This window comes from Lasioglossum baleicum, chromosome 10 (assembly GCF_051020765.1).
Source record: "Lasioglossum baleicum chromosome 10, iyLasBale1, whole genome shotgun sequence".
Lineage (NCBI taxonomy): Eukaryota > Metazoa > Arthropoda > Insecta > Hymenoptera > Halictidae > Lasioglossum > Lasioglossum baleicum.
Window position 1 is genome coordinate 7207148 of NC_134938.1, and position 26802 is coordinate 7233949.

Consider the following 26802-nt stretch of genomic DNA (forward strand, 5'->3'; position numbering starts at 1 on the left):
CGGCACGTTTTAGCCTCAACACCTGAATCCTCCAGAGTCCACAGTCCGCAGCGAACCGAGCCATCAAGTGGTCATTCTGTGACGAGTACGCGCAAGTATTGTATATCATCTGTCTTCAATGGTTTGTAAACATTTTTATATTTATCAAGCAAACAATCGATTTTACGTTGCGTTGGAAACGTTCGTAGCATTTTCAACCCCTTAACACCGAGTCAGTGACGAAGTTTCTGAACAGAGTCTAACACAGTGAGTGTACAAACATTAGTGTAATATATGTATTAAACATAAGTGTGATCGAAAAGGGTAAGTGAAACATTAGTATAATATAGTCGACGGTTTTGGAAATTAAATTGACGTCTTGCTTTTGCAATGTAGTTTATTCGACTATTAGTTGATGAACAAACGAAACGATGATGAACAAAACACTACGTGTTACTTACTCGGTGGCCACTGTTTAAAGAATCGCCTACAATAATTATGTGGATTATACAGTGGGTGTACAAAGTATTCGTACATTTGAAAACGAGTAACTTCTTAACTGTGCCCGTAATGAACATTTAAACATGCATTTTGTAAATCTAAGTAGGTTGAAATCTTTAAAATTAATTTAGGGTTTCCGCGATTCGTTTAAATTGCAGATTCTTACAATTTTCGCTATTTTCAATCAATCGTATTTCATAACAATCTTGATCGATTTCCATGAAATTTTGTAAATGTATATAACTTGCTTAGATTTACGAAATACGTGTTTGAAATTTTCATTACAGGCATGGACTTTTTCCGCTGAAATTGCGATCGACAGGGGATTAGATCAACTTAACGTACGCGTTTATAATTGGCGATTTATCTGTTAATTAGCGTTCATACAAAATCAGCGCCCTCTTAAAAATCTCCAATTGAAAAGCCCGCGAAGCGAGGGAGATGATTTGCGGATTAGATTTGAGCATTTCGATTCTGATAATCTCGAGCCAAGCTGATTAACTCGAGCAGCGCGTTGATCGTCGCGTATAAGAGGATGATCATGCCGTTTCGGAGTAGAGGTTCGGATAAGTGGCGAGTTAATCCACTGTGGAACAACCGTATTTTCTAGTTAATCCGGTCGCTTTAGCTACATCAGATTTCGTTTTCCAATGCCGACGCCTTTGGGTTTCTTCTGACAATAAGATTTTTGCTGGTGGGACGACTGTGAATAGAAAAAGAGGAAGAGAGAGTGAGAGAGAGGAGGGTGGGTCCCTTACCTGGCCTCCTGGTAGAGCAATTAGACCCTAACACTGGTAGCAATAAAACCCTCCGTACCGCAACAGTGTGCAATAAATTGTCGACGTCATTCTCGTACGACCGTGTTTACGTCTGCAAACAAATTTTTTTTGGTTCCCATATTTTCCGACCGGTGGTGTTATAATAATTCCCAGTCACGAACTCGGCCAGAGAAAATTAAAAACGCAATTTCTTCTCAGTTTGCCTACACTACACGTGTTGCAATAAATTTCAGTTTTTCCGTTTCGACCCTCGTTTACCGAGTGTTGTTCTTAAAGTTTATTTGTACAGTTACAAAAATAATGTTCTATAGCGAGTGAATTTTGCAATAACAACGGATTTTATGCATTTATAACAAAGATGTGTAGGTGTGTAATTTAAAGCAGCAAACACGTTAGAAAAATTTAAACGTCTGTTACATTATTTTCAATCCATTAAACATATTAAGAAAGAAAAATTTCCGCTTCACTCCAGTCTGTTGGAATTCGGGTACGACATTTTTATTTTGCATAAAGGTCCGCTGTCTAATAATTATTAGGTTGTACAGAAAGAAATGCAAGACTTTTGTTTTTTTATTAAATATCAAAAGCATAATTAAATAGAGCGTAGAACAAGCTTTAAAATTACATATAACTCGTTAAATTAAGGTAAATATTAATATAAATTGCAATTAAAACAAAGGAACAAAAATCCTGTATTTCTTTCTTTACAACCTAATAATAATCCTTACGGAAGAAATATAAGTTAATAATTTAAAATATCATGTTCTGTGTGTGTGTGTGGTGGTAGAAAGAATTTCTAGTTGAACAATTGAAATTGTTAAACAATTTTTTCTTCACAATTCTGACCAATTGCAATTTGTTCGAAAATTGCTTCCACATCGTGTAGTAAAGTAATTGTTCTAAAAAGGAACCTAAGTTGTATACAGTCCAACATTTAAAAAGTTATCGTCATTTTCTCTGCAGTTCCAAGCGATTGCTTTTCGAAACTTTTTCCACATCACGTAGTAAACTTGAAGAGAAAACAATGTTGAATATCGTTGAATATTTAAAAAGTTATCGTCCCTTTAAAAATGTCCGAAGATGACTGTGATTCATTGCAAGTAACACGCGGTGAGCGACCAATCCGAGTTACGATTAATCCGAAATTTATGGTGGAAACCAACAGGTGTTGGTACTTCGGCCCTTTCGGTTCTCGCGTGTGTCCGGCACCATGTAACAAGGCGTACCACTCTATACCGAAGAATTCGCCTAACCGATATGCGTGACTGCTCTTAAACGTTCGCTTCCGGTTTCCGGTGCTATCCGCCTAATCAGATATGCTAATCGCTCGAACATTCGCGCCGTCCACGATATCACTGATCATTCTACTGCAGGTTCTTTCTTTCCAAAACAAAACCGATCAATTATCGATTTTATTCCGCGAAGGAATTAAACTTCGTTCGAACGTCGAGGATTAGATAACACGCGAGAAAGGGAAGACATTTTTCCTCGCGTTCTCTTTTCTTCGGTTTTAATCTTCCTAGATTACGGCGAAACTGTTAGGAAATATTGCGTTTTTTCCCGCGCGTTATCGTTGCTCGGTGGAAAAGTTGTTACTTCTGCAGAATTGTTCTGCGCAATGGCGGATCTGGGGCGAAAATAAAATACTGTGAGGTCTTGATCTAAGAAAATCTCTCGGGTCCGTGCTGTTTCTTAGATCCTGTAGTTCTACAATTTCTTCGTCGCCTCGATTAAAAGTCAATGAAACCACTAAATACAATGGTCCGATTTTTTACAATTTTTTACAATTTTACTAACCACTTCGATCGGATCTTCAGAAGTAAAAAATAGCGCAAAATTTAAACTGACACCTCTCAATGGAGGACTCTATAAAACTATGAAACTTTGTCATTATAAAAATATAACTTTGGCACGCAATGTCTGTGCTAATGCGACTTTTCTCCATATTGGGAGCACCCGTCTCTATTAATTGCGAGATTAATGAAAATATTAGATATATATTAGGTTCACCGCGATTTGATTCACGATAACAACGAAATTGCTCTGAATCTCGATTCTAGATCCACACGCGACCTATATCCCGCTGCTATTACTCGATGCAGGTCGATCGATACGTGCACAATCGTGCGGACAGTCCCCATTTTTTCCTTCATTTTCCGACTCGTGTGCTTAACGATTAGATACACATGATAATAAAAAAATAAATGTGTTTAACCGTCCATCAACGACGCGGTGACACCCTTCCGGAATAAAATCCTGTTTAATAGCACATTCCAGAAAATGGTCAAAAATGGGATAGTTCGTTTGATTTATCAAATAGACACGAAGCAGTACTTTGAAATATATTTGTCATTCACACGTCTCGTAATCTTCTAGCAAGTATCGGTAGATTTACAATTGAGTGACAAGTCAATGAAATTTCTGGGTTCTCAAAACTGCTGATCCGAATCTCTTGTGCTCGAAATAGGTGGATATGGAAACGGCATTACGATAAAAGAACATTTTAGATAACTAAAAAAGTAGTGTGACGTGATTCCTTTTCGGTTTGGTACACACAAATTAATGGATATATTTTAATATTTATATATCAACACTGAAAAATTAAGAGTTGGGAGATAGTAATCATTACTCTTCCCACTCTTTCGCCAAATTCTAAATGACCTTTTGATACAGTGCGATAAAAGTTCTCGAAGGAATTGTGCAAATCATATTCGACTTTTCCAACCTCTTTTGCTCCTCTCTTCTGTATTCTGTGCATAGGTCGAAGACGTCCATTATAAATTTCGAGTATTATATTCCCAAGGTAGCATAGCGACCGGGTATAAGGGTTATACACTCCCGATTGCAAGGAGAATCAGCTGTGCGCGAAATTCGGGGTCTCGAGGGCCGAAAAAAGTCATTCGAGAGCCGTGGTCCTCGAGCATAGGATTCAAGAATACTTTCTACGACCTTAACATTTCTGAATTGAAGGGAATACACATAGAATAGGCCGGGGACATGAATGGTGCTACCTTGTGCTTCGTATAACTTCTTAAATGATTCTTAAACGACGCCGGTGGCTAGGCTTTAACTAGGCGTGCAGACTTTGGGTCACGTTTGGCCCCGTGGCTTCCACGCTGTCGAAGAAGGGCCCTTCACAGGAAAGCTTCTCTGAAAGGAGCTTCCCCGAAAGCCCACCCGTCGAGCCACCTACTACGAAACCTACTACGTTCATTCATGACTCCGGGATCCGCTCCTGCATTGTGTCCAGTTCATGAATGAACGTAAAACTCCATTTTCTCCCCGTACACTTCGCCTCTCTTCACTTCGGTGTGAAGTGACTGACCCTGAACACTTTCCATTTGCTTATGAAAGACATCTTACTCCGCGTTGCCCGGTGTATACATATTTGTTTTGCATAAGGATCCGCAGTCCTTAATCAACAATTTTTGCATGATCCCAGTCGTAGTTCTAGCAAACATAAAGGTGTACCAAGTTACCGTGCCTCACCCGGCTATCGGACACAAAAGAAATATTTTTATTTTGAAAAACAAGATTCATGTTTCCTCTTCGTATATAAATCGATAGTATCGCAATCATATTTTTCTTTAAGATATAGAAAACATTGGTTAATCCTTTGCACTCGGAGCTACTTTGTCTCGAAAATTAAACACTTCTTCCGACCTAGAATATTTCCATTCTCAATGATTTTTGGGTGGATACGAAATTGATATTTATAATTGATTAGTAGACAGCGGATGTTTATGCAAATTAAAATCTTTATACATCAATTGCAATCTACAGGAGCTAAGAAAAAATTTATTTTGCTCATTATAAATTTTGATATGGTCAAAATAATATTTCGACACTGTTAAACTCTTTTAATCTTTTCATTGTTTTGAATTACACCTACTCATTTTTGTCATAAATGCATAAAATCCGCAGTCTATTGATTAGATACCAACGTATCTAATATTGCAAACAATATTTTAATGGCAGAGCAATTTTTAGCGGCGCCTTATGACAAATTTCCCGTCTTCGGTAAATGGAACAAAAACTTCTGATTAGAAGTTCGTGAATATTTCTTTTGCTTTTGAACAAAATCGTCCAGGAAAAGGCGATACAGAAGAAAGGTCGATAATCGATCGCCTGTCACACCCAGTGCAAAATAAATTACAGTATTCCCTCGAATTAATAAAGAACTTCCAAGTTATCGCTAACTACTATCAGTGAAGCCTACCTGTACTCGTCTTCAGCATAGTCCGGTGGAAAGAGATGCCAGGTCGCGTCGTAGCACTCGTCGTATCCGTTTGCCATTTTCCTCGAACGGGTGTGCGTGTCTCTCGTCGAAATCCGGCGTCGTTCGAACCAGAAAATCAAAATTGAACGAGAGAATCCTAGCCGCTGCTCTGTGTTCCCGGTCAAATTCGAAAGCGGCTGATTTTCGGTGACGAGTTCATTCGAAATGATATTGTCTCCAACGACTTGACGAGAACTGAAACTTTCACCTGCGCGTTCGAAATTGAAGCGGTCGGGTCCCGTCGATTCGTTAACGATTATTTAGGAAATGTATTGTTTCGAATTATTCGGGAAATGAAAATGTCTCGAGGAGAGTGCACGCGACAGGCAACGCGAGCGTACGGATTTTTCGGGTCATCCAAACCGTGATAGAGACTCTCACTTACTGAGAACTATATGTGGATATATCGATCACCTATATATTGTATCAAAAATATGGCTACCAGATAGGAGCTCCGGCAACGTTATCTGTTTGATAACACCCTATATAGATTAGTTTGACTACTGTAACGTCAGAGAGGCCCAAATGATAGCGGCTTTCCAAAGATTCGATACGGAATACCTGCTTCGAACGAAACGGAAAAAGACCATAGCTGACCGCGTCGGCCCTTGGAACAATGATCAAGAATGACTAGTCAAATGTTAAGCTATATCCACACCGAACCGACAACTAGCTCATTTTAGTTGATGTTTCGTCTATCTCGGGAAAAGTATTGCTTCGGTGTGGACGTGGCTTTATGACGAGGTTCTGCAGCGGCTGCATTTTTCTTCTGACCTGCCACAGTTATAAATGGGCTTAGTGAATTTTTATAATAATATAAATAATAATATGAATCGTAATGATATCGTAAAAATTACATTGAATTCGTTTAGTTTAACATTATGGACACGTGTACGATAACTTTCAGAGAGTCTTACAGAAATTAGAAGGAAGGATTCTCGAGAACAAAGAAGTTAAGTTAGAGAAACGGAGAAGTTATAAATCGTCGTATCTCTCGCAGGTGTGACGACTTCACGATATCTTAGGCCAATGGCGGCAAATCTGTGTTACTGGCTCTGTGCCGGGCAGTCACCGGGAGATCTCAATAGATACGCGCGTTCAAGTACAATTCAAGTACAATGCGGACCCTTCCAGTAATTTCTTTCTAGTTAATAATAGACAAGAAGAAGAAATATCCGAAGAGATTGATTGGAACGTTGTCGGTCGGCTTTGTTAATAAACAGTGCTGTAATACTGGAGCTACTTTAGGTGTCAAGGGTTTCGCTTAGTTCACAGCAGATAACCAGCTAATTGTTGTACTCGGCAATCGGTAGAACCTTACAATTTGTTAATGACAAGAGACCCTCGAGGTGAAGTATCCAGGCTTAGCCGACAAGTGCTACCGAACAGTGCCTGTTACGAGTGCACTGATAAAGTGAAACATTTCCTTCCGTATCTGTATTTATATATGCAACGATCCCGATAAGTAGCCATCGATTTTGCAGGCTCCTGCATCCGCGAAATCGTCCGCGAAATTCGAAAGACAGCCTAACAAAGATAAACTTAAAGCGCGAATGAAACTGCACCGAAGAAAGTCAACTATGAAGATACTATGGTACTGCCTCCTTAACTAGAAGAAGGAGTTCTAGAAGAAGAGCAATATTTGCAATGCGTCGAACGTCAAATATCAAAGAACTCATGCTAGCCTTCTAAATGATAGAAATCTAAATTCCCTATTCTTAGTTTCTCGTCAATGAAACTCTTAGCATCGTATTCTTCCAGTTTTTCTGATTAAAATGACTCCAAACACGATATCATTGCAACCATAAATACCTGTGCAACAAGAATTCACATTTACGGTAGAGGTAAACGAATTCTGAACTTCGCTTGTTACACGAGTAATTATGATCGTAATAATATCGTGTTTGGAGTCGTTTTAATCGGTAAAACGAGACGAATACGATGCTGTAGCGTCGATCGAGCATAATGCAAATATAATTATTTACACCTATGTGCGCGAATGCCTGTGAATGTTCCACATACAGAAATGTAGACGAAAACACGCAAAATGTAACTTTAGCACGAATACCTATTAAGATTAATGACACAGATGACGAAGCGAGAAATGGTAATATTCTTTAACAAATCCAACGACGTGTTTTTCTTTACTGTTGCACACGACAACGTTCTTCTGCCCTTTTTTTTCAAGAGGAAAATTCTTAATGGCCCACAAACACGATCGATGGTGCGTTCGATTTTCTAGGACAGTGTAACGCACTTATCTGTCCATCAAGCACATGTACGGCATATGGGCAGTAATCTCTACTTATCGTGAGTCACGATAAAAGATATTTTTTCGCAAGAATAACACGGCGCCGTATCATTATTATTAACACATTATTGTACGTGGGCTATTTCTCGTTCTTCAAATCATACTAACCACTGTATATACATAGAACGCGTCAGTATCTCTCAGAATTAATGACAATCGGTAAGATCCTCAATCAGTAAGAAAACGTTTCCATAGAGAAAAGATCTGACAAAAATCAGAAGCTGTCGCGATAAATTGCATAATCTTGGTCAGATTGCAGTGTACAGGGTGTCCCAGAACGAACGTTGAAACTTAGAATATTTGAGTTGACTGACATATACATATGTTGAATTAATCAAGTAGTCCATCGATTCTAATCAAAATTGTAATTTTTAGAAACTGGTTGTGGAGCCCGACCAATCTGGCGGCCCTCCCCATTAGCCTAAGGTCGATCACGTGGTGGAGTAATGAAGTAACAAAACATGGTGAAACAATGAAGCGGATAAAATGATCTGCGTCGAAACGACAGTGAGTATTTTTCAACGATTCGTGGCTCAGTTTTTTCATTCAACGATTCTAGAGGAAATCGTACACGTGCAAAATAATTCTTACATACTGATTATTAGACTGCGGCTGTTTATGCAACTTACAGTTTTTGTAGACGAAGTTTTAGAAAGTGGAATAAAATAGAATCTTATTTCCGGTGGTAGTAGTCTTTGCAGATCTGAAGTAAATGAAAATTGTTTTGCAGAAAGATCCGCAGTCTACTTATACATCGTAACATTGTTTTCTCGAAAATATATTTCTTCAGCGAACATCGTATACATATACATAATACATGACCTATTTCGTGTTAACATTCTTCACAATAATTTTATTAAAATAGTTACACAGTACCAGCTAAAGAGCATAGTATTTTCGGAAGGAAGTAGCTTGCTACATTATAATGGATAAAACAAATAGAGTGTTAATATCATATCGTAGATATAGTTCGGAATATTGTATACATATCGCAGTACAATCCAGGTTTGCAAAGCAAGAAGATCGTATTCTTCTGTAACGTGCCAGAATAAAATAATTCATTATTTATTGTTACCGAAGATAAAGCTGTGTACGTAAAATGGTAACAATTAAGCAACGATCATAGCTACAATCAAATGCATAGCTACAATAACCAAATCAGAGCAAACATTGACAACAAAAACACAGTTTTCGTTTGCGGTGCTTTAACATATAATGATCAGTACCTTATTTTCGCGTATTCTAGTGGTTTTATAAACATATGGGAGGCAGATGTTGGACAGCAACCAATAGCCACGTATAAAAGTCGTGTGTCGTCTTTGGACATTTACTGGTTACAGGAAGTAGGATATCATATTATCTGTAGCAGTGAAAACCAGTTACTTCACAAGCGGAAACTTCCAGTAGAAGGAATTAGCAAATCAATGAAAAAACCTTTATTCGATGCAGCATTGCAACCACTATACGAATCAGATACTATTGTCACAAAATCATTCTCGAATACTGTTGTTACATTAGTTGATGATAAGATAATAGCAGAATTTGAACCAGTTAATGGAAAAATAAACAACTCAATCCTTTTTCAGCTGATAGATCGAAAATAGTGTTTGTTACAGATGAAGGCATTGTCACCTTATTTGATATTGACCAAAAGGAAGCCATAAATATCTTGAAAATACAGAATTAATAAAAATGATTAATATACAAAACAATAATGTAATAATCTGCAGAGAAAAAGATGATCATTATTTTCGAGTATATGGCAAAACAAAGATAGGATTCGTTATTTCAAATCATGAAATAAATGAAAAATGTAAAGGGCGCGCGCGCAGTGGCTCAGTGGGTGAAGCGCACGCCTGCGGACTCTCCGTGGTCGCAGGTTCAATCCCCGATGCCGGCACCTCTGGAAATATTCCATGTGCCTTTTAAAAACTGTGGTGACCCAAGGTGGTTCGGAACCCACCTTTATAAACTGTAGGTCCCGCTGAAAAGGCGATAGTAGTGAGAGTGGAAAGCCCTGAGCCCTGAAAGCAAATCCTGAGGGCACCAAATAATTAAAAAAAAAAATAAATGAAAAATGTATTGTAACAGAGAGAGTAATATATAAGAAGTGTGGGGTAATCACACTGTGGAATATCAATGGTACAAACTGGTCACGAAGAGACAGAGTAAACATTGGAGGCTCAGACACAATCACTACTTTCAGTTGTTTAAGTCATGGATAAGTTATTTTGGCTGTGTTGAATTAAAATGGAGATGTAGTTTTATATAAACTACAAGAAAATACAATAACGCTACCAGTCTGTATAAAATGACTTGTGTGTGTATGACTGCTTTAGAAGGAAGTATATGCTGAAGTTAACATGTTGTGAAATTTCACAAACAGTATTTGGCTATTGGTTGTGAAAATGGAGATATTTTTGTAAGCTACTATTAAACATTTTGCTTTTACAAGAAGTATATGACAAATTCCATATTTTTAAAAATTATTTGGTCCCCTCAGGGTTTCAAATCCATTTACCACTCCCTATCTTTCCACTCTCACTACTATCGCCTTTTCAGCGGGGCCTACAGTTTATAAAGATGGGTTCCGAACCACCTTGGGTCACCACAGTTTTTAAAAGGCACATGGAATAATATTTCCAGAGGGGTGCCGGCATCGGGGATTGAGAACCTGCGACCACGGAGTCCGCAGGCGCGCGTTTCACCCACTGAGCCACTGCGAGCTCTGACAAATTCCATATTATAGGATCTTATTATTGATTTTCAGGTTATTAATATACCCATTCAACGTTTTCATACAACTCCTACTACTCGATTGTATTGGGCACCTCCTGCGGTTAATCTCCCTGTTTTGCTCTCTGTAAATTCTGATGAACTGGTATGGTGGAACATTACCTTGGACACGCATGGGAATGAGCAAAATAAAAGAAGAGAACAAAAAATGCGTCGTAGTGCTAGTTTTACATTAGACAACAGCTAACTTGTATATGTCTTCTAGTTGAAGTGCAGACTCGAATGTCTACAGTGCACAACGACAGTTAGAAGATTAAACCACGAATGGAGTATCTAATATAAGCAAGTACTTGTCCAGAGCACGAGAGAAAACTAGCAGGAGGGGAACGGGGCAAGAGGAACGCAAAGACAATCTGAATGGTCAGGCTTCTTTCCCCATTCCCTTCCCGCTAGTTTTCTCTCGTGCTCCGCACAATACTGGAAACTTAAAAAAGTAAAGATACAAAACAACCGGCCCTATTAGCCGCAGTAGAATTAGCATCGAATTTTCTTGCAAAAGTGTCTGTATCTCGAGATTTCACAAAGTTCGTAACAGTTGACATATACGGATCAACCAGTAACTTTTCAATACATGGATACATTTAATAATAGCTGTTTCAAATAATAATTCTTATAATTGAATCTTAAATCTCGATAACATTAAGCTAAAATAGAGCTGAAGATATTATTTAGAGTCTAGAGACTAGTCTAGAGTAAACGTACATATTATTACGTAAGGATGTAACACGTTACGTTACGTATAACAACAAAGGTGCGTGTAAAAAAGATGATCGTCAACGGTTATGTTACTTTGGTCAACGTATTCCTCGGACGCGCCAAAAATCGCGATCGATAACGATTGATAAAAGATCGACGTCCGTATCAGCGCAGCCATTTCGATCACGCAACGTTCGATCTTCATCGCTCGATTACAACACTGCAGCCTTACCGATAACGAAGCTCCTTGCGCGCGTGTTTCCAGAAGAAGTATCGTTTCGTAAGAATTATAGCCGACGATCATACTCGCACGATTTCAAGGGAGAGGGTTACTTAAGGGAATTTATTCGCGTTGATTTCGAGCCTCGGATAAAGGGATTCCTGGTAATTGGGTATTTTTCGCATGATTTTTGTTGTAGTACTGCTTCCTGCGCTGATGGTTTTTCTTTTCTTGATTGTTCGGCGCGTTGTCAACCGTGCTCGAGTTTTGAGCTCGCGGCATCGAACTCTGTCTCTGATTCGGTCTCTGGTTCGGTCTCTGATTCGGTCTCTGATTCGGTTTCTCGTTGCGTTTATGGTTGGCCTCGCCGTCGGTGACGTCCTGCGTCGGCGGTGGTGGCGGCGATGGCGATGGCGATGGCGCTGCTTCTGTTTCTGCTCGATAATGAATACATAGCACTCGTATCAGTGTATCGGAGATGATTTGAAATCAGCTTGCTTAATCTAGATCTACTGCCTCTACGCTCGTGTTCCCTATATTTAAACAGAGACAATTTTATTAACTTCGAACGAGAGGAGCTAGAAGTAGTGTTTCCACTTCTAGAAATTATAGTTTATCATTGATTCGCCGTAGTTTCTTTATACGATAGAAGAACATTTGTTTAGGTATCGGTTTCTTGCAAGGGAGGCTACCCGAAATTTTGGTATGCTATAGAACTGAAAGAAATATTTGCCACTTTTTTTTTCATAGCTGCCGACGTTCGTATTAAAGGGGTGAAAATAGCCCTCGAAGTTGGAGCTATACGAAAAAGTTAATTTTTAACATATTTTAAAAAAAAATTATTTTTCTAAAAGTCAGTTTACGCTAAAAGATTCATCGTTCAAAGACGCACAAACTGGAGTTTGAAAATTTCGTCTAAGCCTGATAGTTCCGGAGATATTCAGTAAAATGTATTTTTCCAGCCCCAAATTTGAGGACTATTTTCATCCCCGTGACACGAATGTCGGCAGCTATAAAAAATACGTGTCTAATATATTCTCCTCAGTTCTATATCGTACTAAAATTTCATTAAAATCGACGCATTACCTCCCTTGTTAGTACGGGAACATAGTGGAGCGTCGAGGAGAACGCACCGGTGATTCTTGTTGCTTTTGCTCCACTATGTTTGCACCCTTAGGCGAATTCTTGACGGTAGAAGGCAATTAAGATGAAATAACTGACCAAGAAATGTTTTTTATTCCGTCGACTCTCAAACGTGAACGTTGTTAAGCGAGTACGTTATTAAGATAGTGGCGACGGCCGTAAACTGGGCCAACAACTGAAACATTTATCTTTCCATCGCTGGGAGAGAAGAATCAGATGAGAGTATGGCTTGTGGCGGTCCTGGACTTCCGGTCCCGTATGAATTCTTTAAACAGTTTCTAGGTGAATACCGACTCGATTTCAGTTCACTGTCTTTCAAAAGTGAACATCGTCTTCTAGACGAGTGGCGCGCCAGAGCAAACAGAAACGATTTACTCCGATGAGCCACTTATCCGGCTGACGGCCGAGTAAAATGACGCCTCCTCATCGTCATCGCACTCCCTTGCTGACCAGTAGATGGACTCACCCGAACTGTCGACAAGCGTCTCGTTCATCGCCGTCGGTCCCTCCGTTTTCTTGGCGTTTGTTGTCTGAAATTGTTTAACGTTACGAATAAAACCACTTCTATCAGGTCGTCGTGAAAGTTCCCGCGGTCCTGAGCCGCCCGTTTTCGACACATGAAACTTAGCAGATGATCTCCACTTTGTTACGTCGGCATCAGGCGTTCGCATCACGGTGTTTGTGTTCGATGATCTTCAAAACTCTTTAAACATTCTAATCTGGAAGTTTGAATTCTAACGCGCTACCACGAGAACTCGAAGTGTCTCTCAAAAGTTCGAACAGCTTGGAAGCTTGAAATTGGTTATCGTCATTCCGATATGTTTCATATAAGCAAGTTTAATAAGAAGTCATCGCACTCAACATAAAATATGTGTAATGTAAAAAGGCAACGGCAAGGAACATCGCTTTTACCTTGTCGAAAGGAAGCGCGTTAGACGTTCCTGCGCTATCGTGGGTCTCGCTTTTGACCGAACCTTGAGCGTCGTTTTGAGTATCTTCTGGTTCGATCACAGGTATGCTTTTCTCCTTTTCGTCTAAGTTACTCGACTGTGCCCTGATGAGCGGCTGGAAATTATTTAAAATGTACATTATCTTCTGCTACGTCAAAATAAAAGCCAAAATACGTCGGTGGTTGTACTCACGTTGGATGTAGCCGTCAGAAACTCGTGACGTTCTTTTTCAATATCTTCCAATTCGGTCAAAGATATGTTTTTCTCGTCCTCGTCCCCGCTACTCGACGTACTCGACTGTTCGCTGCATTTTGCCGGCTGAAACAATGAAAATGTTCGTAAACTTGCGCGAAAATGTTGTCGGTGGTCGTGCTTACGTTGAAATCGGAATCGTCCATGCTGTCTTCTGAAGCATAATTCTCGAGCTGCGTTAGCACTGTTTCGCTTTCGGAGTCGGAACTCACTTGAGAGTACTTGCGCTTTGCGTCGCCGAGCGTGGGACTTCCAGCAGACTCTGTAGTCGACTTTTCGTCGGCGCTTGCTGCCTGCAACGGTGCATTTATTAATCATTTCTTATTGAATCCATTATAATTAGACCGCGGATTTGATGCATTTACGATAAAAATGGGTACGCACAATTTAAAACAGTGGAGGTATTAAAAAGAATTAAAAGCCACGAGAAGGCCAAAAGAAGAATGAAATTGTTATTTGGCTCCTGTGTCTTGCAATCAAAGCAAACATTTTCTATTTTGCATAAAGATTCGCAGTCTAATTATAATTTATTATAAATGTATACCAGTCGTAGCTCAGAAAATCAAAACATTAGAAGAATTTCAAAGTACTGGATTTTATGTATTTATAACAAAAATGAACAAGTGCAATTTCAAACAGTGAAAATATTAAAAGATTTTGAAAGTATTAATATATTATTTTCATCGCACTGAAATTATTAAGGAAGAAGAATATAAATTTATATTTAGCTCCTGCATCTTGCAATTGATGCACAAATTTCTTAGTTTGCATAAACATCCGGAGTCTAGTTATGTTAGTTTCAATCTATTGAACATACCAAGACAGAAAAATCCGCTGTCTACTAATTGTTAATCGTATTGTTAATAGACGTGCACAATGATTGTAGGCTCACCGTATCGAAATCCAGACCGGACACAAACATTTTAATCGGCGTTGGGGACGGTGATAATTTGGACGAGCCCAAGCAAAATAACGTCGACAGAGACGATCTTATAGATTTCATCAGGATCTTGTCCTACATCCATCACCGAAACTATTATAGTGCTATGTTTAATCAACCGTCTAAGGATCGACTGTGTCGGACAGGATAGAGTTTACGAAATCTACTGGAATTCATTTAAAGGTAACTGCTAAAAGAAAATGCCACGAATTCATGCGATTGATTCGCAAAACGATCCACGTTTCACTGCTTCTTCGACACTAGGATTACGGACCACCAAACTCGCCATTTTACATTACTCTATAAAAATAACAAAGAAATATATAAAAGAAGTAAATTATAAATAATCGAACCCGTCATTTTCATTGGTCCCGTAAACCTAGTGTCGAAGTAAATGTACAAAGTTGGGGGGGGGCAGCGGCGGACTTAGACATAGCCCCCCTCGTCAAATGAAAACAATTTAAATTAACAACTTGAGAAAACTATATTACACAAATATTTTTCGTATTCGAATTAATTTTCTTTTCGCAAACAGTATCAGCCCGGGGCCACAAAACTAACGGTCCGCCGCTGAGAGGAGGCAAGGTGGAAACAGATAAATACGATGGAAAACGGTAGTAGAAATACAACAACAAAACCTTATTATTGCTTACTCTACGTCTCGATGATTTAGCTGCCCTTAAATGGAACGCTCTCAGCCGTCTGCGACTCTTTTGAAGGAATTTTACCTGCGAAGAACAATTGACTTTTATAGTTAGATAGTTGTGCACTCAAGTGCTGTTTATAACAGATTGCATACCATTACAATCGCTTCTACGCGAGGATAGCCGAAAAGGAAAGCCCCCGCGTTGAGTCCTCCTCTGATAATTCGCAGGATGACCAGTCCTGGTAGAAAGAGGATCCAGGGCAGTGGTCTGACAAGTTCAATTTTGCCAAACATCTTTCCATGTTCCTCTGTTTCAACGCAGAAACATTTATTGTTAACACTAGAACTACCAAGCGCTAAATGCAATTGGCAAACATTGCCTTATGAAAATGACAGAATTGTACTTCAATAGAGAAGTTCGCTAAAGCAGTTTCTCAGAGAAACATACAGTGGGTGTACAAAGTATTCGTACACCTTTTAAAAACTAATAACTTTTTTATAACCGTGCCAAACGACCTGATCTTTTATAATCAATTAGAAGCATTGGTTTACGAAATGATATGCAAGAAAAATTTTCCAAAAATTATAATTTACAAGGTTACATGCAGAAATAGAAAAGGCAATTTTTAAAACTTTTTTATTTGGGCCCTTATATGTATAATGAAAATTTAAAATATGTGTTTTGTGGATCTATGTTAGTTATACACATGCTTTAAATTTCATCGAAATCGATCAACATACATATGAGCTACAAGCGGGTTAAAAATGGTGAAAATCGAAGTTTCACGACTTTTGATCAGTTTCTGCTTAAAATAAACAGAATCGTCCATCTCTCGATGCGTGTCGTTTTTTCCTGCGTCAACCGATTTCGATGAAATTTTCAGTATGTGTATAACTAACATAGATCTGCAAAATATATATTTTAAATTTTTATTAAGGGCCCAAAGAAAAGTTTTAAAAAATGCCTTTTTTATTTTTGCATTTAACCTTGTAAATTACAATTATTTGGAAAATCTTTTTCGCATATCATTTCGTAAACCAATGCTTCTACTTGATTATAAAAAATCAGGTTGTTTGGTACAATTATAGAAAAGTTATTAGTTTTTAAAAGGTGTACGAATACTTTCTACACCCACTGTAGTTATAGTTTTAATATTTCTGAAAGAACAAATCAGATCTAGTGCTAAATGAATTACGTTATTCTCGCGTCTACGCAAACAAGAAACGGTTAAACTATTAATTGATTACCAGTACTGATTTCATGGGAGGGCAGACTCCATTGCGCCGACTTCTCCGCGACGTACAAACAGTAATCGAACAGTTTCAAAAGCGGCAGACCCACGAACGTCTGCGATATCGTGATGAACATTGACTCCATCCATCCTATTACACCCCCGGGCGTCTTGGGTGTCACCTAGAAATGTTTTTACTGCAAGTAAGTCACAATAAAAATAATCAAAGAACGTATATACATGTACAGTAAAGTTTTGAGGGATTTCCTTCGATCAAAACTTTATTGTATTTTAAGATGGCTCCGACGACACTCACGATAGACGCGGATCCTTCATCCTCCATGTTTCCAGTCAATCTGGAAGATGCAAATGATACAATTACAAACAGAAAGAAAACGGTAATGTCTTCAATATTTTCACTGGCTTCCGCTGGTTGTCGGAAATATTATAGTTAAACACAATAATATTTCGTTAAGCTGATAACAGAGAAAACGATTGATCAGCAAAAGAGGGTCAAGCTAGAATCGGTACGTTATCATGTCATCGTGTCTACACTGGAAGGTTAAATGTAATCGGAACTAATAGACGAGATTTTCTTGGATCGTTCGATTTAATACAAAGTCTGTGCATTTACTCGTTTCGTAAACCGACTAAAACAGTTACACTATTTTTTAAGTATTGCGTAACTACACGGTAGACACTATTAGTTGAACTATGATACGACCAACAACAACGTAGTTTGTTAGTACGAGGACAGTTTATTGGCGAGTTCGAATAAAATTCTCTCCTATGAAACCGTAATAAAATCGATAACAAATAAACAATGAGGAATGCAGCGGCGATAATCCGCTATCGAGAAGGCATGACCTCATCCTATCGCTTAGAATGCACGAACTCCCATAGAATGATCTATCTGAATAAAAAGAATTCTTTAAATTCTACGAGTAACACACAAATCTGCCATTTTCTATGCTCCGTCGTTAATGTCTAGCCCAGACCAAGTTAACGCAAAGTAGAACAAGGGAAGGTCAAGAAATTGTATTTTCTACGTAGGGTCTCCAGTTTCGGGTAACCATTTCAAGTCATTTGCGTTCACCTTTCAGTAGCTTTCCAGTTTTTCTCAGTTCAACAATAATTTCTTCACTAATGTCTAACCCAGACCAAGTTAATGCACAAAGAAACAACGGAAGGTCAAGAAATTGTATTTTTTTACATTATTTTCAGTAGCTTTTCAGTTTCTCTCAGTTCAACAATAATTCCTTCACTTGCACAACAGCGTTCCCGTTGGTGTAAACAATATTCTAGACGAATTGAAATGAACGATTTGTCGAATTAATTATTATAGGAAATCTCCTTTTAGATTTTTCACTGCATTCACGACTGTTCGATCACAAATACACAATCCCACTTTCTTTTAAATTACGATGGTTCCCTTGCGAATTATTCTTACTTAACGAGCGGTTTAAATGTACTCAATTATTTCTTCACTGCATAATAAATTCTCGCCTAACAGCCCATGCGAAACCATTCGTTCTTACACTAGCCGATTGACTGAACGAGCTACCAAACAAACCATGAGAACAGCAGTGGCAATAATTTCGATATCAGAAAGACGTGACCCGGCGTTATCCGTTTGGACACAGAAACACTTACAACAAACGCCGGCGAAGACGCGCAATGCGAAATAAAAACTGTTTATTCACACATCATTAAGGAAACAACGAGATTAACGACGAGGTGTAATAATGATACATGATAATCCCGATCACTGTTCGATGAGAATATACGTGAAGCTTATTTTCTAGAATTATTTTTCGATTTAACTTATGGAATATTTTTGTAATTAATGTATGTACTTGGTCGTACACCGTCGCACAATTATGTATTACTTTTTCATACACGTTCGCACCTGGTAACCAGCAACACGAGACTCGCCGAACGTTGATAGTTGAAAGATAGCGTCAATACACACTGCTCGCGATGAACTACGCTCAAGGAAGCCAGTTCTTCCGTTGTTTACATCGACAAGGACAAACGTTTACCTTGAAACAAACTTCCCTGGTATACACCGTCCTATTCGAAACATCCAAGTGTGGACAGGACTTCTGTACTCAGCAGACTGGCCCGAGAAGTATATAAGATTAAACGTCTTCGAATACACTTATACTTAAAGGAACACCAGAAAAATTGATTTTATAAAGGTTCTAAACTAAAATACCTACTCCCTTAACCCCTTGCCGTATTTTAACGAGACAGACTCGTCGTGAAAATTTGAACATAGTCCTACAAACATGAATGTTATGTTTCTTTTTAGATGAAATAAAATTTGATTAGTTTCTAATCAATATTTAAGCATTAAAGTAAATATAGCCATACAAAAAGTATAAATTTTCGTATAGAGACGTTTCGATCACTGTAACTGTAAAGAAAATGGTACGGCAAAGTGGACGTACAAAGTATTCGTACTGCTTTCAAAAACGAATAACTTTTTCAAAATTGGATCCAACAGCTTGAGTTTTTCTGAGATGTTAGAAGGATTAGTTTACTAGTACGAATACTTCGTACACCCACTGTACGTATTCAGGATGGTACAAGAATTCGGAAATAACAAGCACAGTATTTGAATTCTATTAAACGTTTATTACCTGATCGATAGAATTTCCAAATTTCGAAGCACACCTTCGCGATGACCGTTGTTACACACACATACGTAGAGAGCAATGAACGTTACCGTAAGGTGAAACGGGTAGATCGTTTAGTTTTTAAACGTGACACACGACACGATGCACATGCCGATCGAAAACGATAATATAACAATAGAATGGACGCATTTCTTACAAGGTAAATCTGTTCTTAAGAATCTAAAATCGTGACACAATTTTTTGTATTCGTGTGATTGAACCGACGATTTTCTTTGCTTCGTTACGTTTTCTTTTTTTATTATTATTTTTCGAGGCACACAATTAACAGTCATACGACACGCAGAGAAATAATGCGCCGATAGTTCGCCTGCGCGTTGAAACACTTTCGCTCGTTGTTTCTCACACACACTCGCTACACAATTTTACAAATTCGTTTTTCTCTCGTTTCCTTGATTTTTGTTTCTCCAAGTTACTTTAGCGAAGCGATGGTAAGTCGTCGTGATGCTCGGAAATATACACTTTACGTTCGCTCTAATAATTAAAGGGTTCGTTGTTAAAAACGCCTCTTGCCAAAAACTTCGAGAATTTAATTGACTTAAATATAGATATCTCTCGCATCATTCTGTAATAAATAGACTGCGGATCTTCATGCGAAGTAAAAATGTTCTAAAACAAAAATTGATTTATATGTTACATTAAAAAGAGTATTACAATGTTCTTGACTTTTTCTAATTCTTTACTGTTCTATATTTCATTCGACCAATGTTTTCTTAAAACAAAGTGACAAAGAGTTAGAATTTCAATGGAAAAACTTATCTGGAATTTGAAAATGTTACACAGCCAGTAAAAGTTTCATTTCAACTATGTCAGTTTACTAAAAAGAAGCAAGTGAAATGTTATGACCAGACTGCGGATCTTCATGCAAAATAAAAATTGTTCTTTCTTCCCTTAATTTTAAGGGAATAATTTATTAATTATTAATTTTAATTTTTCCCTTTCTTCCCTTTGCACTTGGAGCGATTTTAACTCAAAAATTAAACATTTATTCGACCTAGAATATTTCAATGAGTAGTAATTGATTAGACACCAACATATTTAATAAATGTAAACCAGGCCTGGGCGACGCTGGCTCGCAGAACATATGTGGCTGCTTCTCTCTTTCTCTTGCTGAGAAGGTCTCGCCCTCCCGAAGCAGCAATATCTCTTCCGCGAACCAGCGTCGCCCAGGCCTGATTTAAACAATATTTTGAAAGGTCAAATCATATATCGACATCTTGAATTTTCAAAATTTTCCCACAACTTCGAATTTCATCTACTCAATTTTGCTATAAACGCAGAAAGATCCGCAGTCTAGTCACGACGCTCCGAACGGTTTATCGTAATTTTTTACAAGAGTGGTTTTTCCGGCGAACTTCATATCTCATACTTCTTCTGTAATCGGAAGTTGATTGTTTAAGGCCATTTTTATTCTGAAAGACGGACTATGGAGATGCAAAGATGATCGCCTGTCGCGTGCAACTAATAACATTGCAGAACCAAATGCGCACCGATTAAAACCCAGTTTTCATCGATCTATCATTTGCATCTCCAGAATTCAGTACCGAGAACAAAAATCGATTGTTACATTTCTATATTCTATTTTCAATAAAACAAAATGAAAAGAAGATTGAAATTCTATTGCAAAAGTTTGCAATTATATTCTCTTCGACCGTAAAATGTCTTTTTAATTACAATGAGGATTAAAAATTATAAACGGAGAGATTTAGAAAACTTCTAAATAATTTAGTGCGTTTCTGCTTCGAGCATATACATTTGTAGTTTTTCGTCCGCTACGTAAATAAACGTTTCTAACAGTCGATTACGTACATATTTTTGTTTGACGTTGCACGAACAAGTTGAACAGCGTTATAATTATGCACGGATATAATTCTACACTTTCTGTCGCGGGAACTACTAACAAGATACCAAAAGGATAAACTGACGAGACTGATGTCTTATTTATCGATAAAAACATAGTGCATTTACAAACAATTAGAAAAAAAGAAACACTCACACATCAATGAAAATAATTAACAGAAGAATCACTGTATAACAAACCAGACCCGGACACAGGCGTGTCTCAGAGTCCTTTTTTAATTTCTTTTTAGTATTCTCATACACTTTTAAACCTGTAAGATGTTCAAAACTCTAACTTTATTCGTAATACGACGAAGAACTATGACAATATGTAAATTGCTAATTCTGTTTCTTTTCTCTTAATAATTACTTGTCGTAGAATACAAGTTATTCGAGTGCATTATTCTCGACATAAATCTTTTTCTCTCTCTCTCTCTCTCTCTCTCTCACTCGTTTTCTCTCTTTCACATTCTCTCCCTATCGCTCTATCCTAATTACGTGCGAACCTCCAATGAACTCGGCGAACTCCGTAACAAAATTAAGGCGCAGAAATGCTTAAATAGCTATACAAAGTAGCTTCATTAATTATGCAAAAGGGTACTGATACTGACTCACAAACGTAAGAAACTGAAACGCACATGGACAATTTGCTGTTAACCTTTTTCTTTTATAATGATTGTACAAAAAGTAAAATTAATATTCTTCTTCGTCGTCAGGCGCGAGCCCGTCTCCTTCTAACTCTTCGGGTGGTGCGAATCCTTCCTGTAAAACAAACTACATTTTATTCAACATAATATGTAATTTACAACGGAGTATTTTTAATTATTCAAATTTGCCCGTAACTCTACCTCCGTGGCATAAAGAACTTCTAAGATTTTCTGTACTATAGGTGGGGGATCTCCGTTATCACAATCTTGGCACATAACTTCGATGTCGCGCAGTTTACCAAAATAGAAATCTCTTTCTTTCTCTAGACCCTCCACTGACATTTTCAACTCCACTAGCTACAAAAATAATAAATTATGTTTCTATACATGATCATACGGGATGGCGAATGATATAATGTTTCACTCTTGCAATACCTGAGCACTAAGTTCTTCGACTTTTCCATTATCCCCACGGTTACCGACTACGCCCGTTTTCACTGGCGGACGATGTGGTTGTACTTTGTTAACTAGATTCAAAAGTTTAGCGCATTATAGAATTTTTGTCGTTCGATATACTAGAAATAATTATTATATTCACACGCATATCAAATATGACGATTAGACTGTGGATCTTTATGCGTTTATGAAGAAATTAGTTAGGTGAAATACAAAACAGTAAACGATTAAACAAATTCAAGAATGTTGTACTGTTGCTTTTATCAGATGATTGCACAAGTTCGTGCCCTAATCGTAGAAAATTTTAATTGGTTTAACCATTGAAATTTATTTTCAAATCGGACGAACTTTTATGCGTTGTCGTTGAAGGATGAAATCAATTTTTATGTTACTCCTGCTTCCCGCAATCGATGCAAAACATTTTATATTGCATAAAGATCCGCAGTCTAATGATTATACGAAGGAGTACTCTTAACAAGAGATCTATTCGACAAGCAATATGAACATACTGACTGAAAGCATGACGGTCTATGCAAAAATCGTGAATGAACGAACAAAACAGTGAGGAAGCATGCGTCAATAAGTTTATGCACTATACTCGTAATACTTGAATGCTCAAATTTATGGAATGATAAAAGAGTTACGATAAGAACATATTACTGGGACAGACAACTCCGGTCTTTTCTCATAGATTTGAATAAATTAAGAGAAAGTCAATGTTCAATATATAATTGTTACTTGCACATTGCTTATACTGAAAATCTGTTTGTGTGTACTGGTGTGAGAGATCAAATACAACATAAACGAAAAAACATGTGAAATAATGTACCAGAGATACGTGGTGTTGTTTTAGGTAAAGCTACGTAAGAACGGGGGGGAGGAGCAGTGCGTTTTGCATTAGTGCCGCGCGGTGCATTACTTCCACCACTACCCATGGTTTCTCCTGCTCGCATAGCAAGTGCATCGTACGGCTCTGTTCTGGAGTAATTCGCATCAAAGAACTTCTTGAACCATTGTAAAAACTCGAAGTTGTCTTGAAATCTGCCTTTCACCAGCTTATCAATTGGAACAATCTGCAAATGATTAGCGAAAAACTTGTGGAACAAAAATAACGATAAATCAATAAAACACACAAAGTAAAGAAAGATCAACTAAAATCAAATTTTAAGTAGATGTTCGTAACGTATGTTACTGTGTCGTTGTATAGATGCATTATATAGATTACTATCGTAATAATAGATTTCATAAGAAGATTAAAGAAAATTCAATCTGTTGTGTGTCTCTAAGACAATCTGTTACCCCCTACTTGGTGTATTTATAGCCCGTTAAAAATAACAAACAGTCATCATACTGTTCCGTCTATGTAGTAGATAAGCGGTTTAGATATTTAAATCATGTGTATAATTTTTTTATGCATCGCTAATGATAATGCAACCGATGAAACAGAAAATAAATGTTCTTACACTTAAAATAGATGAACAATAAAGTGATACTGTGCTATTGTACGATCGAGAGACTGCATAACTGTGCATTTACGTGTGACTAAAATTGCAAAAGCCGGTGCTTTCTACTTGACAACAATTGCACCTAAACTGTCTAGATGTAAAGTGCAATACACAGCCAGAATTTATGCAGCACGCAAATGATTCTTCGAACTTTATAACTATTATGATAGCATGCATAAAGTAACATGATTAAATTCACACAATATTGCTATACCCTGCTGTTGGCGAGGGGCAATACGCTGTTGTGTATGCTTTTGCGGCATATTTGACGGTTTCGATTGAGGTGGTAAAAGTACCAACTGAGGATTCGACAAATTATGAGTTCCGTCAACCCCAGAACCCAACGGTATACAACCACGAGCTTCGTACGCTTCGTATTCACGGCCATCATAATTCGCATCAAAGAATTTCTTGAACCATTGCAGAAACTCAAAATTATCTTGAAAGCGGCCTTTTATTAACTTATCCACTGGTATTACCTGAACCATTTCGTGAACAATAAAAGATTATGATTTCCTGTACTTTATAGTTTGTGCAATGAAACTGTCTTATCCGGAGCAATATGATTCCGTATATTGACATGGTATCTGGTTTCATTATTGGAGTTTACCTTGATACCAGTGTCTTGTTTCATTAATGTGTATTTCAATCTATTGTTATTGTTCAACTATATTAAGTTCTAAGTGTAAAGGGTCTTCCTATAGTAGAAAGAATTGAAAAGATTGTATTTTTTTTTTGCTTTTGCTACTGATCCGCTGTTTTAAGCAAAGTAGAAAGACCCCTTGACAATGCTATTACAAATCCTACGATTATCGTTGGATAACATTCTTTGTTCCAAACTTTATATTATCGGAAACTGGAAAGAAGTCTCTTGCTTCTTTAGGACGTCTTTTCAGCTCCGAATAATACTATACTTATCTAAAGCATTTTTTGTAAATGAGATGAATGATTTCTGACTTACCTTATCTACATTCATTTTTTTGAAACCACCCTGCAGAATTTTAAAATTCTGTATGTACTCGTGTTCAAGATTTGTCTTGAACTTGACCCTCTTTAAGGGTACGCTACCTGGGAAGAGCATATCCATAAACTGGCAATAAACTGCACCAGTACATAATTCTTCAATCTTGACGAACGATGCTTGCAAGCAGTCGTTCACCCAAGCCAACATATCGTGTCGGCTCAGGTTTTCCGCTGTTACATTTGTTGCGTAGACATTAACAGCCATATTGGTACTGTTGACTATATCGTCAGAATCTGAAATAGAACAATGAAGGAATTACTTTTCTGTAGTACAGATATTCTAATGCTAATCTTTCCAAGAAAATAATTATGTACAACACATAATCTTGGTAATCTCTATATCAACTTTTTGCTCATGGCATACTCTAATTCAAGTATAGATTACAACTGCGATCTAAGAATTGCATAGTCAAGAACAGAAAGTGAGCAAAACATATCTCGATAATCAAAATTCAAATACACTAGTGTAATGACAATAATTTTTATAGTTCGTGGTCAATCTTTTGTTCGTGGCATGCTAACTCAGAATCATCAACATTTACAGATTACAACTGCGGTCTAAGAATTACATAGTCAGGAACACACAGAAACATTTCTTGATAATTCAAATTCAAATATACTAGCATAACGACATCAATCTTGGTAATCTTTATGGCTATCAACCTTTTGTTCGTGGCATGCTAACTCAAAATCGGCAACATTTACAGATTACAACTGTGGTCTAAAAATTGCATAGTCGAGAACAGAAAGTGAGCGAAACATATCTCGATAATCAAAATTCAAATACACTCTTTTGCACTATAAATGTACATGCATGAACGACTTTGTGTGGTGGGTAAACTATATATAATTGTTAGAAATAATATTTATGTAACGATTGCAATATCACGGGAGAGGGGATATTTATCATTGAAATTAATAGGAACTATAATTAAATCTAACATCGAACCAATTTACAATACTACCAAGTGCTAACAACACTTGCGACGTGTTTTACAAACACATTCTGATACAACGAAAGATATACGTATATTAATTGCAAGATTACAGCGTTCGAAAGTCCGTCTCGGACACAATGAACAAATGTAACACGCAAATATCTTTTATTACGAATCCACGATCTGGCACCGGCGGCGAGTTCGTAAGCGAGATGGTGATCCGTGTCTGTTCTTTTTCGTTTTATTGAAGATAAGTGAGAAGGAGATTGATAAATAGAAATGGTGGAGACGATGGTAACGAGTTCGCAGTGAAACATACAACAACTGTATCAGAAGAATACAATAAATCTTTTCGAGAATAGCGAAACAATCACGCGATGTTCCTTAAATGGTTTAGACTATATCAGACTTAAAAGGAATAACGTTCCATTCACTTTTTTGGTCCGAAACTGTTCATCGACATGCTCGAGGGTTCCTTCAACGTAATACCAAGACGTTGAAACGCGCATATTCTCGTTGCAATGCGAGACCAACCGCTGCTTCATGTAAAAATGCATCGAGGAAGCTTTTTATAATGCCTATAAAAACCTTTAGATGCTCGTAGAATGACTTACCGAGTAACACGGAAACACTGTAACTCCAATCGGGAGTGGTTCCCGCACGCAGATGACAAATGTATACTATGTAGATCGTTCAAATGCGCACACAGGGGGAAAAACTTCTAACGGTTATTTTAAAGATGATTGAATAGTGTACACGTACCGTGCTTAATTTTTCCTGGACAATTTCAACCGGCGTTAGAGAAGTTCGTTGCTCCGAGATACGTTCAAAACTGAAGAATTCGCAATATCCGTTAATGGTGGAGATCAAATGTTTAATCCTGTTTCACAAGGTGTGTCGCGTTTTGCCGCCAGTCGTTACGATTCTCGCCAATCACATCGGACATCTTGGACAAGATCGTCGAACTGTCG

The 26802-nt window shown here is 37.7% G+C and overlaps 2 protein-coding genes and 2 long non-coding RNA genes across 17 annotated transcripts in view; 2 read left to right on the forward strand and 2 right to left on the reverse strand.

Annotated features, from left to right (window-relative positions):
• Positions 1 to 10342, forward strand: part of LOC143212744 (uncharacterized) — a 56010-nt gene extending 45668 nt beyond the window's left edge. For both annotated transcript variants that reach the window (XR_013009754.1, XR_013009755.1), the window contains one exon: positions 1 to 10342. This is a non-coding gene — a long non-coding RNA (uncharacterized LOC143212744).
• LOC143212714 (uncharacterized) lies at positions 8616 to 18710 on the reverse strand. Of its 8 annotated transcripts, XR_013009750.1 has the most exons (12): positions 18614 to 18636; positions 17041 to 17080; positions 16741 to 16906; positions 15646 to 15800; positions 15500 to 15574; positions 14799 to 14921; positions 14032 to 14199; positions 13847 to 13972; positions 13617 to 13769; positions 13171 to 13234; positions 11071 to 11995; positions 8616 to 10957 (listed from the first exon to the last, which is right to left on the reverse strand). XR_013009750.1 is itself a non-coding variant. In XM_076431801.1 (11 exons), exons 2-11 carry the CDS (start codon positions 17065 to 17067, stop codon positions 11685 to 11687), a joined length of 1368 nt encoding a protein of 455 aa, XP_076287916.1. In that variant the 5' UTR covers positions 17068 to 17080; positions 18634 to 18710; the 3' UTR covers positions 8616 to 11684. The 8 variants fall into 8 exon arrangements, 7 of the variants coding, with proteins under 7 accessions (XP_076287916.1, XP_076287913.1, XP_076287915.1 ...); XM_076431801.1 differs by having other exon boundaries at positions 8616 to 11995; positions 18634 to 18710; XM_076431798.1 differs by having other exon boundaries at positions 8616 to 11995.
• LOC143212751 (uncharacterized) lies at positions 14799 to 21053 on the forward strand. Its single transcript, XR_013009757.1, has 3 exons — positions 14799 to 15029; positions 15382 to 16927; positions 17021 to 21053. It is a non-coding gene; the product is annotated as an uncharacterized LOC143212751 (long non-coding RNA).
• Eb1 (microtubule-associated protein RP/EB family member 1) lies at positions 19344 to 26753 on the reverse strand. 6 transcript variants are annotated; one of them, XM_076431824.1, is made up of 6 exons: positions 26594 to 26753; positions 24832 to 25127; positions 24085 to 24349; positions 22345 to 22436; positions 22111 to 22266; positions 19344 to 22036 (listed from the first exon to the last, which is right to left on the reverse strand). In XM_076431824.1, exons 2-6 carry the CDS (start codon positions 25096 to 25098, stop codon positions 21956 to 21958), a joined length of 861 nt encoding a protein of 286 aa, XP_076287939.1. In that variant the 5' UTR covers positions 25099 to 25127; positions 26594 to 26753; the 3' UTR covers positions 19344 to 21955. The 6 variants fall into 6 exon arrangements, with proteins under 6 accessions (XP_076287939.1, XP_076287940.1, XP_076287941.1 ...); XM_076431825.1 differs by having other exon boundaries at positions 26446 to 26702; XM_076431826.1 differs by lacking the exon at positions 26594 to 26753 and adding an exon at positions 25942 to 26077.
• Between the last annotated feature and the right edge of the window lie 49 nt (positions 26754 to 26802).

What these genes read in the sequence shown, in the direction of transcription:
- Eb1 (XM_076431824.1), bottom strand. Translation starts at nt 25,098, where the DNA reads ATGGCTGTTAATGTCTACGCAACAAATGTAACAGCGGAAAACCTGAGC. An exon ending in TCGAAGAACTTAGTGCTCAG is followed by an intron (nt 22,267 to 22,344) that starts GTATTGCAAGAG and finishes TTATTTTTGTAG; the next exon opens with CTAGTGGAGTTGAAAATGTC. An exon ending in AAGTTCTTTATGCCACGGAG is followed by an intron (nt 22,037 to 22,110) that starts GTAGAGTTACGG and finishes AATAAAATGTAG; the next exon opens with TTTGTTTTACAGGAAGGATT.
- LOC143212714 (XM_076431798.1), bottom strand. An exon ending in CTCCCATGAAATCAGTACTG is followed by an intron (nt 15,801 to 16,740) that starts GTAATCAATTAA and finishes GCGTTGAAACAG; the next exon opens with AGGAACATGGAAAGATGTTT. An exon ending in GACGCTTGTCGACAGTTCGG is followed by an intron (nt 11,996 to 13,170) that starts GTGAGTCCATCT and finishes ATTATCGAGCAG; the next exon opens with AAACAGAAGCAGCGCCATCG.